The sequence below is a fragment of the Anas platyrhynchos genome, chromosome 2 (assembly GCF_047663525.1).
Source record: "Anas platyrhynchos isolate ZD024472 breed Pekin duck chromosome 2, IASCAAS_PekinDuck_T2T, whole genome shotgun sequence".
NCBI classification, from domain to species: domain Eukaryota; kingdom Metazoa; phylum Chordata; class Aves; order Anseriformes; family Anatidae; genus Anas; species Anas platyrhynchos.
This window is the reverse complement of record NC_092588.1, coordinates 7841459-7854361: the sequence shown is the minus strand read 5'-3', so window position 1 is coordinate 7854361 and position 12903 is coordinate 7841459. Positions and strand designations below refer to the sequence as shown.

At 41.4% G+C, this 12903-nt stretch overlaps 1 protein-coding gene across 4 annotated transcripts in view; it reads right to left on the bottom strand.

Annotated features, from left to right (window-relative positions):
* Positions 1-977: 977 nt before the first annotated feature.
* Positions 978-12903, bottom strand: part of ST3GAL1 (ST3 beta-galactoside alpha-2,3-sialyltransferase 1) — a 75427-nt gene continuing 63501 nt past the window's right edge. For all 4 annotated transcript variants that reach the window (XM_005010560.6, XM_072034289.1, XM_038174266.2 and 1 more), the window contains exons 5-7: positions 7955-8000; positions 5327-5446; positions 978-3372 (exon numbers count right to left, since the gene is read on the bottom strand). In XM_005010560.6, the coding sequence (XP_005010617.1) occupies positions 3199-3372; positions 5327-5446; positions 7955-8000 (340 nt within the window). In that variant the 3' untranslated portion in view covers positions 978-3198. The remainder of the gene's footprint in view (positions 3373-5326; positions 5447-7954; positions 8001-12903) is intronic.

The window sequence follows — 12903 nt, the reverse complement described above, 5'->3', positions numbered from 1 at the left end:
TGGTTAAAAACACAACAGACACTCAAGGAGTCCTCCAGAGACTTTTCAGGGGTGGCAAACACAGTTCAAGAGTTTGAAGCTTTGACATGTTGCTAAGTGTTTTCCTTTGTTGCTCTTTCAAGCAAAATAAAACCACAAAGTTTATAGCAGGAAGACAGACAATCTTCAACACTGGCAGTGGGAGTGAATTCTTCCTCCAGCATCATCTGTTGGTATCTTCTTATTCTGAAGGCATTTGAATAATCAGCATTCAGTCACCTAAAGGACTCTAGGAAAAGTTCATTGGAAATGTGATGGTGCAGACTACCCCTCATCCTAAAGCTAGAAAGGTCCACCCTCTGCTCTTCCAACCTCTCTGAAAAATGGACATCAGTGTTACACAGTTACTACTTGCTGTTGGCAAGAAAAGTGGAAATTGCAGCTTGTCCCACGATGAAGACACTAAATCTATCCAGAATAGTATGAGCCAAGATGTTTTGTATGTGCTGTCAGAGGCAGAATATCCAGGGAAAAAATGGAAATTTAATTTGGACAGCAACAGGAAAGTTTCAAAACAACACGTGCTAGAAGATAACTGATTTTTATAACATTTTCCTTGATTGCAAGCTGCCACCTGTAACAAAAAATCAACAGGAAATGGGTATCAAACCGCCATGAGTGTTCTTCCACATCTTTCTAAAAATGACTGAAATAGCAATGAAATGTTCCTGTTACTGGCATCTGTCTATAAGAAAAGAAATTAAAATATTTGAAGCTCATGATGCAAAAAAGTATCTCCAAAATCTAGTCACAGGGTGAAGATAGTGTTGGATTCTTCCCTGGATTTTTTTTCCTCTTAAAGTTGCTTTCCTTGAGTCATATTAGCATGACATCTTACTAGAAACATATTGAGTAGCAACAATTTAAGCAGTGGGAATGCTGAAAACAAACAAACAAACATGGTTCAGGTAGAAATGTTTTTTTGTTGTTGTTGTTGTTTGTTTTGTTTTGTTTTGTTTTGTTTACAAAGACAGTAAGACCATTGAATTTGCTCCACATGTGGCAGGCAGGTGGGTACTTCTGATGGCCACCGTGCTGGGGAAGGGCTTCTTGACATGAACTGGTTTCATCATGAAGATCTGAAAATCCCACTCTTTCCATATTGCTAAACGGAAGGGTTACATGTGTACATTAAAGAGAGTTCAGTTCCTCACACAGATATTTGCCATCCTTGGCTCTTTTTATGTTCTGAGTCCAATAATAATCACATGGGCAAAGCAGTCCATTTGGTCAAACAGGCATATTCCAGCTGATTGCATCATTCTGCCACAAATTGCTGTCTTGGAGGGGAGCTCAGTGTTAACAACTGGACAACAGGACAAACCTTAGACTGAAGCATTCTACTGGTTGAAGGTCTAGGCTTTCACTGAACTCACACCAAAATACCCATCCGCTTGGACATGTCATCCCAACTGGTGCATGAAAGAGAGGTCATTTAGATGATGGTTTGTAAATTACCACAAACCCCAATCACCGTAATCTGTTCAAAATTTAATCTTCCATTTTTGTTCCAGGCCTGACCCTCAAGTTCCTTGAAGTCTGTGGCAAGAACTCTTGGCTTCACCAGAGCTGAAAATTGGTCAATAATCCATGAATCCTATTCTCACAATATTGGGAAGCAAAAATCACTGTTTCCCACTCTTCACTACCTGAACTTTGTTCTTCATTTCATAATTTCTCTCCCCTTGAGGATTAAATATATTGATTACAGCAAAATCTGCGGATGTAAAATCTCCACTGTCACTTCCCTCCTCTCACTGCCCTGAAGTACTGACAATAATACACTCATTCTTCCAGAGCTGTGCACAGCTTAAAGGCTTACACTGTAGGATAAGCTTGAGTAGATTGTGTCTTCATAGATGCTGCTACTGTGCAAAAGATTCATCACTATTGCATCACTATCTTGTATTTCAACCCATGATATTTCTTCCATTTCAAATAGAGACATTGTAAAGAGAGAACACTTTCTAAATTCATAAAAAAATAAGAAGAAAAGTTTCCTTGGAACATTTGGATATTTTCCCATAAAAAAGGTAAAATCTACCTTCAAAAATTAGCCTTGTTTGTGTTTGCTCAAATACAATATAGGAGCTGTTATTCTTAGTTTTGACTACAAAAGTATACCATATGGAGGCTACACTTTGGTTAATCCCTCTCTCCCCCCTTATAAAAAAAAATAAAAAATAAAATAGTTTAGGGTTTGTCACCTGTAAAAAAAATCACATCTGTTGCACAACTATAAAAGGCACATGTAAACGACTGAAAGAAAAAATAGTCCACTTTCCAACCTTAAACTGATTAAATAAAAATAAGCATTCTGGAGTAATTTTGACCAAAAATAAAAAATAAAAAGCTATATATAACCAAACAAGACAAGAAGTGGCTAAAAAGGCCTTTTTTCTTCTTTTTTTTTTTTGTTTTTGTTTTTCTTTTCTTTCTTTTTTTTTTTTTTCTGGAGTTTTCAGTATTTTTTTTCTCTTATTATGGCTGTGTAGGAAGCAATAACAAACAATACATGATCACAGGTGATTTGATCCATATTTTCTGGATGCCATCAATGCAGAATGAGGCAATGGTAGAAATAGTTACTACTCCAAGCAACTTCAATGCATTTTTGCTCAGTAGGGCATGAAACCAGAAATAACAGAGGAAACTGAAGAAATGGTTCAAAAAGAAGATTAACAGCAGAAGTGAATTCATTTCTTTGAGGTAATCCTTACTGTGATGTTCAGAGCTACCCTAGTGGGTGTCAAATCCCAGAAGACGTTTTCACTTTTCTTCAAGGATTTCCTGCTTTACTCAAGGAAAGAATGGACACACAAACAGCAGTCCCTGTGCCCAAGTTTCTCCTAATTGCAACAGGCAGGTCTTTCATCAGTAATTCAGGAACCAAGTCGTAGAGCCTAAGCAGTGATTCAGCATGTCATCTATTCCCACAACTGATTGGTAGTTCCCAGCTATCTGTAGATAGGAAATCAAGTGCAGCATGGAAGCTGGTCCTTGGCCGAGCTCCCTGCGGTCAGCATTGCAGCAGCGAGACGCTCCGAATCCACCACAGATTCACACTTTCAAACCCAGCTGGCATCCAGATCATCTTCACTGAGCTTTGTTCTGCTGCATGTTGGAAATTGCAGCCCCTACTTGTCCCTGTGGCCAGGGTCATCTGCCCTTGAAAAATTTTATTTTTTCAATGGAGGCAAGAGTCAAAGTTATATTGAACTCAAAATCCCCATCATGGACACCTGTCTGCCGGAAAGCCCCAGCTAAAGCATTGTTTTCCCAGTAGTGATGCCAGTGTCCTTTGCTGTCTGCTCCAAAACCGTACACATTCACCTAGGAAGTAAGAGAGAACTACTGTTATGGTCTGGAAAGGAATTGGTCTTCATCTCAAATGTTGAAAATTTTCTCTTGTCTGTCAGTACATCTATAGGCAGTACCACTCGAGGACCTCAGTGCTGTACGAAGTTATTCTACTGCCTGACATGATACAATCACAGAATAATGGCCCAAGGAACATCATGATGAAGGAACAACACACCCTAAGCTATGCTGAGACCACCACCACATCTGCACCCAGACAGAAGAGGAAATTTCTATCCATGACTTCTTGTTTATTAATATGGAAAACACATTCCTGTTCCCTAAGCATGATGACCCCCTTATGACCCCCTCATGACCCCCTCAAGAGGTCAGCAACCTAGGTTGGGAATCTCCATTTTATCAGATTAAGGCCATAAAGAGTAGAAAAATCCTTGGTTTTGTTCCTAGACTTCCAAATAACAACCTATGTCAAGCTCTATTTAGATACTTCATTTTATGGCATGTGCAGTTACTTCCATGAGATCAGAGGCAGACGGGCATCGTGTTCTTCGTGTGTGTGTACTCCTACAGCCTCTCCAGTCCCAACTGCTCATTTACCAATGGCTATGCCTGTCTCCTCTGGTGATAAATTCAAAACTTCATGGTTGACTTTTACTTAAACTGGGTGTAGCTATACGGCGGGCTTTGAAAGGGTCACAGATCACAAAACAAACACCCCAACCTACGCAACGTCTGGACCCACCCAATTACACTCTGTGTTTAAATTATTTCTGATGATGTCAAAGGCTTGCTCCTTGCCTGCTTGACAGAAACCAGGCTCCACCCAAGCTGCCCATCCTATCTGCCTTGACTGTGGTACAGTTTCTGCCAGTGTCATCAGGAGTATTTCTGTTGACATACTTGCATCATCCTCACCAAGCAACACAGGCCAGGGAGACAAAAGCTCTCTTTTAACAGCAGAGCTGTGTCCAGACCAGGAATTTTGCCAGCATTTTGATTTTTCTTCCCCATCCTAAACAAGCCCATGCTTGAGGTATTTTGTAGAGCTGAAATGGCCTTACTCTAACTAGCAAAGTCTCTGATCTCCTAGGTGCACCTCACATTACCCTAGTGAGGGAATTTCTTCAAGTAACTCCTGCAACCCAGACATTTACCATAACCTACTGTATAAACCCACAAGCTTGGCAACAGAAAAGGATTTGAAAATAAATCATTTGTATTCTCTGAACTGACTTTTTCAAGAGCTGGTAAACAAAGTTCTTCAGGTGGTATTATGTTTAAGATTTAGATATCCAAATGGAGGTGCTTGAGCATCCGCTACAGTCAGTGGACCTTGAGCTCAGCAAGCAGTCCTGCACCCCAAACATCTTGCCAAGTGGTTAGAATCAGCTTCTGGACTCCATTGACCACATAGGTAAGACCTCAATGTAGTTGCCCAAACATAAGTGCCATTTGAGATGTCCTTGGACACTCAAGACATCTACTGAAGGTGAGCAGATGTCACACAGGACCAAGGGACTCTAAGTCTCCTGGAGTGGCAGCTGGAGGTAGAGGGCATGCCCAGGGCAATTCCAATGCCTCTAGGAGCCCAGTCAGAGGGAATATACTCTGGGCTTCCTCTGATGAGATAGGCACAGAGACAACTAATGCAGACATAGATACACTTCATATTTAGTCCATATTTAGTCTTTTAATTCCAAATGGACTTCCACTCTTTATGTTTAATTAAATTTCTCTGAAATGCATCTTAAACCCTACTACTCATAGACATTAAAAAAATTGGTCACTGTCACTTGAGCATATCTGAATGTTACTGAGGACTCTGCAGCTGTCTGAAGAAGTGAACGGGAGAGAAGATGGCAAATAAAGGCTTAGTGGCCAGGGCATGTTTCTGGCACCTCAGTGTGCATCAGTGTCCCAGCATCCTCATTTGATACCCATATATCCAAACATAGCCAGACTTTACCTCATCACATACGTGGAGTGCAAATATTACAGAAAGAAGGCCTGTGGAAGGGTATCTCCCATGATTCTGGAGCCAGTTTTCATAGACGTATTTCATAAAAGATGGATTGTAAACCAGAATCTAGGCAAAATTGGAAAGATGGATTCATTAGTAAAACACCCTAGGAAAAACAAAACAAAACAAAACAGCAACAAAATGTAGCATTTCATCCCTAAAGGACACTGTGGGAGGGCAATGGAGAAGAAAGGCATAATAGGTATTCCCTGAGGTCAAGTGAAAAGGAACTATACAGTCTCATAATTAAAATACATTCAATAATATTTACTATGTGCAATTACGCACAACTTCCTCAGACTCAACACCCCACCTGACCATACTACCGTAAATCCAAGTGATTCATCCTGAAAACAATGGGTATTAGATTGTGTAAGCGAGACGGAAATTAAGCATCCAGCCCTCCCTTTAGTGCCCTGCTGGTAGCATAGGTGAGCTCTGGGGAGTCTGAGGCATGAGCAAGGGAAATGTACGATGCCATGCTGGATTTAGGTGGGGAAATATACAAGGAACTGATTCTTCTGCATAGTATGCCATCCATGTCCTGGCCTCTCTAGATTTCCAGGCATAAGGAAACTCAGAGGTCAGGTATAAACTTACAGGAACCCTATCAGGGAGTGTCAGCTACATTTTTCCTGTTTCTCAAAATGCTTTTTTTTTTTTTTTTATTTGATTTGATTTATTTTTAAGCAAGATGTACATCACAGGTTATCTCCTGGGGAAACTATGAGGACTTCTAATAGAAACAGCACTTAAGATCAGACATGACTGAACAGTGAGTCCAAGGACTGGTGGGAGCCCTTGGTTTCAACCCTCTTCTCTGAATCACGCAAAGAGAGGCCTTTCCCTCCATGCTGTGTTCGTAATTAGAATGACAGTGTTTCAGTGCTATCTGGTTAGCTGCAGGGATTTTTCTTTTACAGAGTCAGAGGTTAATTGCTGATATTTTATCTGTGTGTAATCGCTTCTCACGGGGTGTTTTGCATTGCATGGTGAGGGAGGAAATACAAGATTCTTGTCTCCCTGCTTGGGAAGCTGTCGCATAGCTCCAGCCATACCCCAGGCTGGTGCTATGCAGTTGTGACATCGGTTTAACAACCTGCCATGGAATATCTCACAAGGGTTTTGCAGAGGTTAATGTGTCCATCACCACAGGTAGGGATGAGCTGAGTGATTATTTAGTACCCTACAGATGCTCACGATTGAAGCACAGGGATATAAACTGCTACTGGTTTACGGTCTCAGCTGAAGCCTTTGGCAAAACCTGGCCTGCTGAATTAAGAATGTGTTTTAATCTATGATTTTAATGCTCTTGGACTGACATCATACTGTACCAGCCCTTGGGATGCTAGGAGCCTGAGCTCCTCTGAAAATAACCCTCTTCAAAAGCTGAGAGAATAAGACCTTCATTTTGCTGGAAGGTCTGTGGAAGATGAAACATCTTTAACCTCTCCCTATACAGCCTTCCTTGGTTATGTTAGAACATGCAGCTACAACAACAAAAGACTTTGCATGGTGGCTAAAGGTCCAACACAGGAATGGCCATCCTGCCCAAAGGAAATCCTGTCTCCAGCATTAGGGTATGCCTGTTAAACCACTGCATACTCTGGAAATGAGTTGGGATGCTGCATGAGATAGAGCCTCTTCTGACTGCTGTAGGGTGGGCACCGGGTTTGTCCATCTTTCTTTGGCTTTCTCAGGAAAGTGATGTTCACTGACTGATTGCCCTCTATACATTAATGCTGTGAAGTAAAATAGGTCAGAAGGATTTCTTTAGCCTTGAGGCAAGTGGCATGGCACAGATTACATCCACATTACTCAGCTCTGTCCCTGTGAAAAACATGGAATATTCCCTTGTTTCTGCAGTCCTCCAAATTTTGCTTGAACATTGCCTGAAGGAGTATTAGTGCACCTGGGACAAAACCAGCCTGGACATGGCCTGAACCCAGTCTCTAGGCTTGCTTAATCATATACAGACATTTATTACAGCTGTGGCCTGTGGTCCTTCCCCAAAAGCCACTGATACCATAATCATGAGTTCTTCACTGACTTGAAAACCCATGACTCTATTTGTTCAGAGTTCACTTAGTTCCTTATTACAAGGAACTTACCCAGGAATAAGAAGCATTCTTGGTGATCATATAGTCAAATCATTTTTTAAAAGCTCCAAAGGTTTTCCACAGCTCAGAGTGTCCTTACATCTAACAGACTGCAATGGGAGGGAGCAGAACAACTGCTGTGGAGAGTGAGCACTGCTCACCAGTGGAGCGCCTTAAATCTCCCTGAGCAGTACCAGAGGAAGCAAGGCAACCTTCAAAACAGAGGTTACACAATTACATAGTCACAAGAACAGTTTCTTCCAGACCTCAATTATTTAGTGAATGACCAATGCCCTGAATGGCACACAGGAGCTCAACCTTTAACCTTGTAAAGGGTGTGCATTTTGAGTGTAGTTTTTATGAATGTCAAGGACTTCCTTGGATTCTTGCAGTCTCCCACAGAGACAAAAGATCTACACCAGATCAGCAGAACAAATTAATCAGCAGAACAAATTAACAGACCACCATTTCTCACCTTTTCTTTTTTGACTTTGATTTTCCGTGGAACTGGAACATATGTGCTGTTAAAAGAAAAAAAAAAAAGAAAAAAAATGGTGAAGATTAGTAAAAGCCCAACATATTACTATTTTTATGTAGTCTCAGAGAAAGAAGGAATATTCTTCAGGCATAGTAATACATTCAAAAGATTTGAAAGTAAATAGTTTTCATTAAGTAGTTGGAAAATGAGGCTGCAATTAAGTAATACAGCATGGAAAAGCTGAGCTTTCACTGAAGCACAGCTTAAAGGAAGATATTACATCTTTTAATATTCAAGGTACTTATTGACAGTAGAACATGAAGGATTTAGTTGGCTATATACTATACAGTCATGGAGCCCCCGACTTCCAGTTCTTGGACCATCCCTGTTGCAGCTTTTGCATGTTGATGACTGAACAGCTTTCATTTAATTTCATGGCAGAAAAACCTTTTCCCACCAGGGGGAGACTTTTCCTCTCCTAATACTTATAACTACCGCATGATTTTTCAGAATAAGTGGTAGCAGAGTTCCTCATGTCTGTGGTTGTGTGCAACTTGGGCATCCCAGTACGCAGCCCCTCACCAGCAAGCTATTCCCTGACTGCCGAGAGGGATGTGGAAGACTGCCAGCAGTTCCTAGCACAAAAATTCCAGGTCATACCTTATGACTGGGTTGAAATCATGAGTCATGCCTTGAAACAAAAAAGTCTTTAGTTCCTTGTGTCCCATGAACAGCACATGCTCACACAGCTCATCGTGAGTGCTGTAAAAAATTCTCCTTGAAGCTGTGTCAAGTAGGAAAATTCTGGTGAACTGGTCTTGTAACTGGAGTTTATCTCAAAATATACCCTGCATACTTTTGGGGCAGGTTGTAACCTTTCCATTAGTTTGATCTAAATGTGTGGTTTTTATGTGTGATCCTATCAGTGAGGTTTTATACCTCTTTGAACCATCGATTGCTTGAAACATTAGCCTAAGTCTTCACAGACCTAGCAATGTCCTTATTTCCTTAGGTACTTCACCTGTGATACCTGCCCTGGACTGGTTGTGGTGGGAAAGGTGGTAAGTGGGTCCCAGTCCTCGCAGATGTGATACGGGACGTGTCAGGTTTGGCAGGGCTAATGGAGAAAGGGGCATCCATGCAGACTTCTTAGTCTGCCCTCAGCAAATCTCATGCTTGCCTTTAGTTTCCCATGCCTAACTTTGGTTGGCAAAGTCAGTAGATTTGGTGATCACATGTCCTTTTTTTAAGGTTAAGAAGACAGAAAGGGCTTCCTTGCTGGCAAAATCTCTTCATTATTATATAAGCAAATAGTCAGTTTTTTTCTAGAAAGGTGACATAGAGGAAATAAGGAGGGCATATTTCATGGACATCTAGCCAGGTGCAAAAGAAGCATTCATGATAATATTTGCAGATGGCTCTAATCCAGCCATGAGACTACTGTAACTCGTCAGATGGTAAGTTAGTCATGTTAATCATGGGATTTTTATTTTATTTTATTTTTTTTTTTTTCAGAAGCAATCCTTAAGTCCTGCTGTAACTTAGCTGCAGAATTACATACAACTGCATTGTATACTGGCATGCTACTTAAAAACAAATGCAGACCTTTGCTGCTAAGGTAATGTAAAATTTGGGCTGCCAAGAAGGCAGAAGGTCATTATCTCTTAGAGACTGGATCAGACTTACAGACCCACCCTGAAATTGGACATCCATCAATCAAATGGGATAAGTCTGAGAGAGTCATTCAGCTATCGATTATATCTAATACTAAGGATATCTGCTGTTTGGCTTTTCTTTTGGACAGTGAAGAAAAATGCATGAATTAATACTGCTGTGAGGTAAATAAGATAAATCACAGATTTTGAGTCTTAGGAAATTATAAATTCAATTGAATAGAATACAGAAAATCAAACATTGTATAGAAATCTAACGAATAGGAATGCTTGTCTTTCTATACAATGAGTGCACTTAGGTTGTGATTAACCTGACCTCATCTGACACTGTGCAGTGTCTTCACGAGACCTGATGGCCATGCAAGTAGGTGTAAGGTGGTGAATATTTCTTCTCTTCTAAAATAGAAGTTTCAGATGGGTTTTATTTTTATTTGATCCTTTCTCCCTTTCACCAATGTACAGTCAGTAATTTCTTTATGCACTGTATCTGACATTGTGTTTAATGTCTCCTCATAGGTTTCTACCATTAGTCTAAATTTATGTGTAATGTATTGTTATGATTTGTGTTTATGATTGTCTTGTTTTATTACCCCAGCATGTGCTAGCTTATTAATTATGCAATTTTCCTCAAAATCTTAAAACACTGGTATTTCTTCTATGTGGTAAATACACGCTGATTTATATCAGATGCTTACCAAGCCCATATAGACAATCTAATTATAAATCTATATCCTGCAACTTATTAAGCAAAGATATTTTTCCGTTCATGTGCGATTTCTAATTATTCCTGTGACTGCCTTGTAGGCAACCAGTTATATCTTCCAGCCAGGCTAAGGCTCACTCAACTTCACCACTGCAGTCCACTTGCTGTGACCTCTGAAGGGCAGTGAATGGCTTTGCAGTCTGGGCACAGAGCACAATGATGGAAACATGGGTGGGTGATGGTGGCAGCAAATGGCCCTCTGCAGGCTTCACACACACAGAATCACACACAGAATTTCTAGGTTGGAAGAGACCTCAAGATCATCGAGTCCAACCTCTAACCTAACACTAACAGTCCCCACTAAACCATATCCCTAAGCTCTACATCTAAACGTCTTTTAAAGACCTCCAGGGATGGTGACTCCACCACTTCCCTGGGCAGCCTGTTCCAGTGCCTAACAACCCTTTCAGTAAAGAAATTCTTCCGAACATCTAACCTAAAACTCCCCTGGCGCAACTTTAGCCCATTCCCCCTCGTCCTGTCACCAGGCACGTGGGAGAACAGGCCAACCCCCACCTCACTACAGCCTCCTTTAAGGTATCTGTAAAGAGCAATAATCCATGCCTTCCTGGCACAGGCATGGATTTTACAAAGATGCAGCAAGGGGCTTCACTGAAAGGCTGCTGCTGGCACCTGGGGGTTTTCCCTCAATTCCAATAGCATTTGGATCCAGGCTTAAGGGCAGAGCTTCTCAACCTTTTTTATCAATACAGCTTATAAAAGAAAAAGAAACCCTAAGCTTTGCAAAAAAGGTCACTGATATTTTTTAGCTGATTTTCCAAGTGGGCTGATTTTTCTGAGTTATGAGTGTGTTCAGAGGATGGATTTATTTTTTTTTTGTGACAACTTATGATTGGACATATTAAGTGCTGGTGACAAAAAAAAAAAAAGAAAACACATTTGTTACAAATTAAGAGAATGTTAATAAGAAGCAAAGAGAATCTAAAATTAATTTGCAAGGAAGAAAATTTAAAAAAATAATTAAAACTCCATTTGTTGTCCCATCAAAAATTTTCTTTAAAAATAGGGAGGTCTAATCCTCAGTCAATAGAAACATACTTTTGCAAGGTTTTCATCTTCTGAGACTCTGAAATTGGGAAAAAAATTTGAAATGTCTTGAAATACTTTTCTGTGGAATAACTTAATCTGCTCTGCTCTTTCTGTCTATGTGTAGCAATCCCACATGGCCGTGGCTTTAGAGCCAGCAGATAACCTCACACACAGTACAAATGTCATATATTTCATTCTCTGAATTAGGAAAAGCCATCTTATAGGGCGAAAGAGAATCTGCTAGATGGCGTCCAGAAGAAACATATGCTTTGTTCGTATTTCAAATTCTGGTGCAGCCAAAATATATATTAAGCAGCACAGCATTTCATTATGAAAGTACTCGTAAAGAATTGAGAATAAATATCAGTGCAGCACATTATTGCCAGGCAAAATGTGCTAATATAAGGCTACGGCACACAGGTGACAAAGGAAACAAGGGTGCCTCCTCTGCACAGCTGTCAGTCACCATGTGCCACAGTGCTGAGACACCTTCATACTGGCACAGCAGAGATGTTGCCCTTCTGTTGTGGAGAGGTTGAGCAGAAATTCATGGTTTTTAGCTGGGTTTTCAGAGGCAAATGCAGGGATGAGGGTCTGAATGGGAAAAGAAGGAAAAAGCCAGCAGAGGATACTCAGTGTCACTCTCTGCCCTCCATCTAGGGGGCCAAACCACAATGATCCCAAACACTCCCTCCCACTTCATCGCCATTCCCCACTACAGGTCCCTTGACTGGACAGGGGAGATTTGTCTTTTCCTCACTTGGAACAACTGTTTGTTTGTTTGTTTTCCCTGAAGGCCCATCCTGGGGTGTCTGTGGTCACACTGGGGTGCTGAAGCCCAGCATACCAACACAGCCTGCTGTGATGGGCACAGGCAGGCCGGGATGAGCCGTTTCCAGTGCTCCCTCTGCTCTGGGCCCTATGGCCCTGAGTCACACACAGGAGGAAATGCTGCTTTTCCCAGGAAGGGCGGAGGCAGGATTGTTTCTCCTCTATTGAAAACACTGGAAAAGATCCAGATGGTTTGGGTAACAGACGATAAGTACAGTCAAGCCTTCATTTTCCATCTCTCTCTGCCGCAACCTATCCCGAAGGCCCTCTCAGCCCCGCAATTAGCCCCAGATCTGATCCTAACACATCCCTCAAGCACTGTCCCCCCCTGTACGTTTGAACTCTGATATGGGTTTGTGCCAGAGCACCTGGACCGGAGATCATTTCCCACCAGGAAATTAAAATCACACCAGGCAGACAGCTCGAACCGCGGCTTTGCTCTCCAAAGCAGGCTGGAGGGAAGGGGAGAGAGGCCGAGCTGGAGAGGAGGAACTGAAAGGCTCTGAAAGGGCTCTCCAGCCTGAGAATGAGTCTCAGAGTAATGCCTCCCTTTTGTTCCTTGTGTCCTGTGAATAAAATAATGATCTGGCATGGAGCTAGCTCACTGATAGATGGGCATAGCTCTGTTC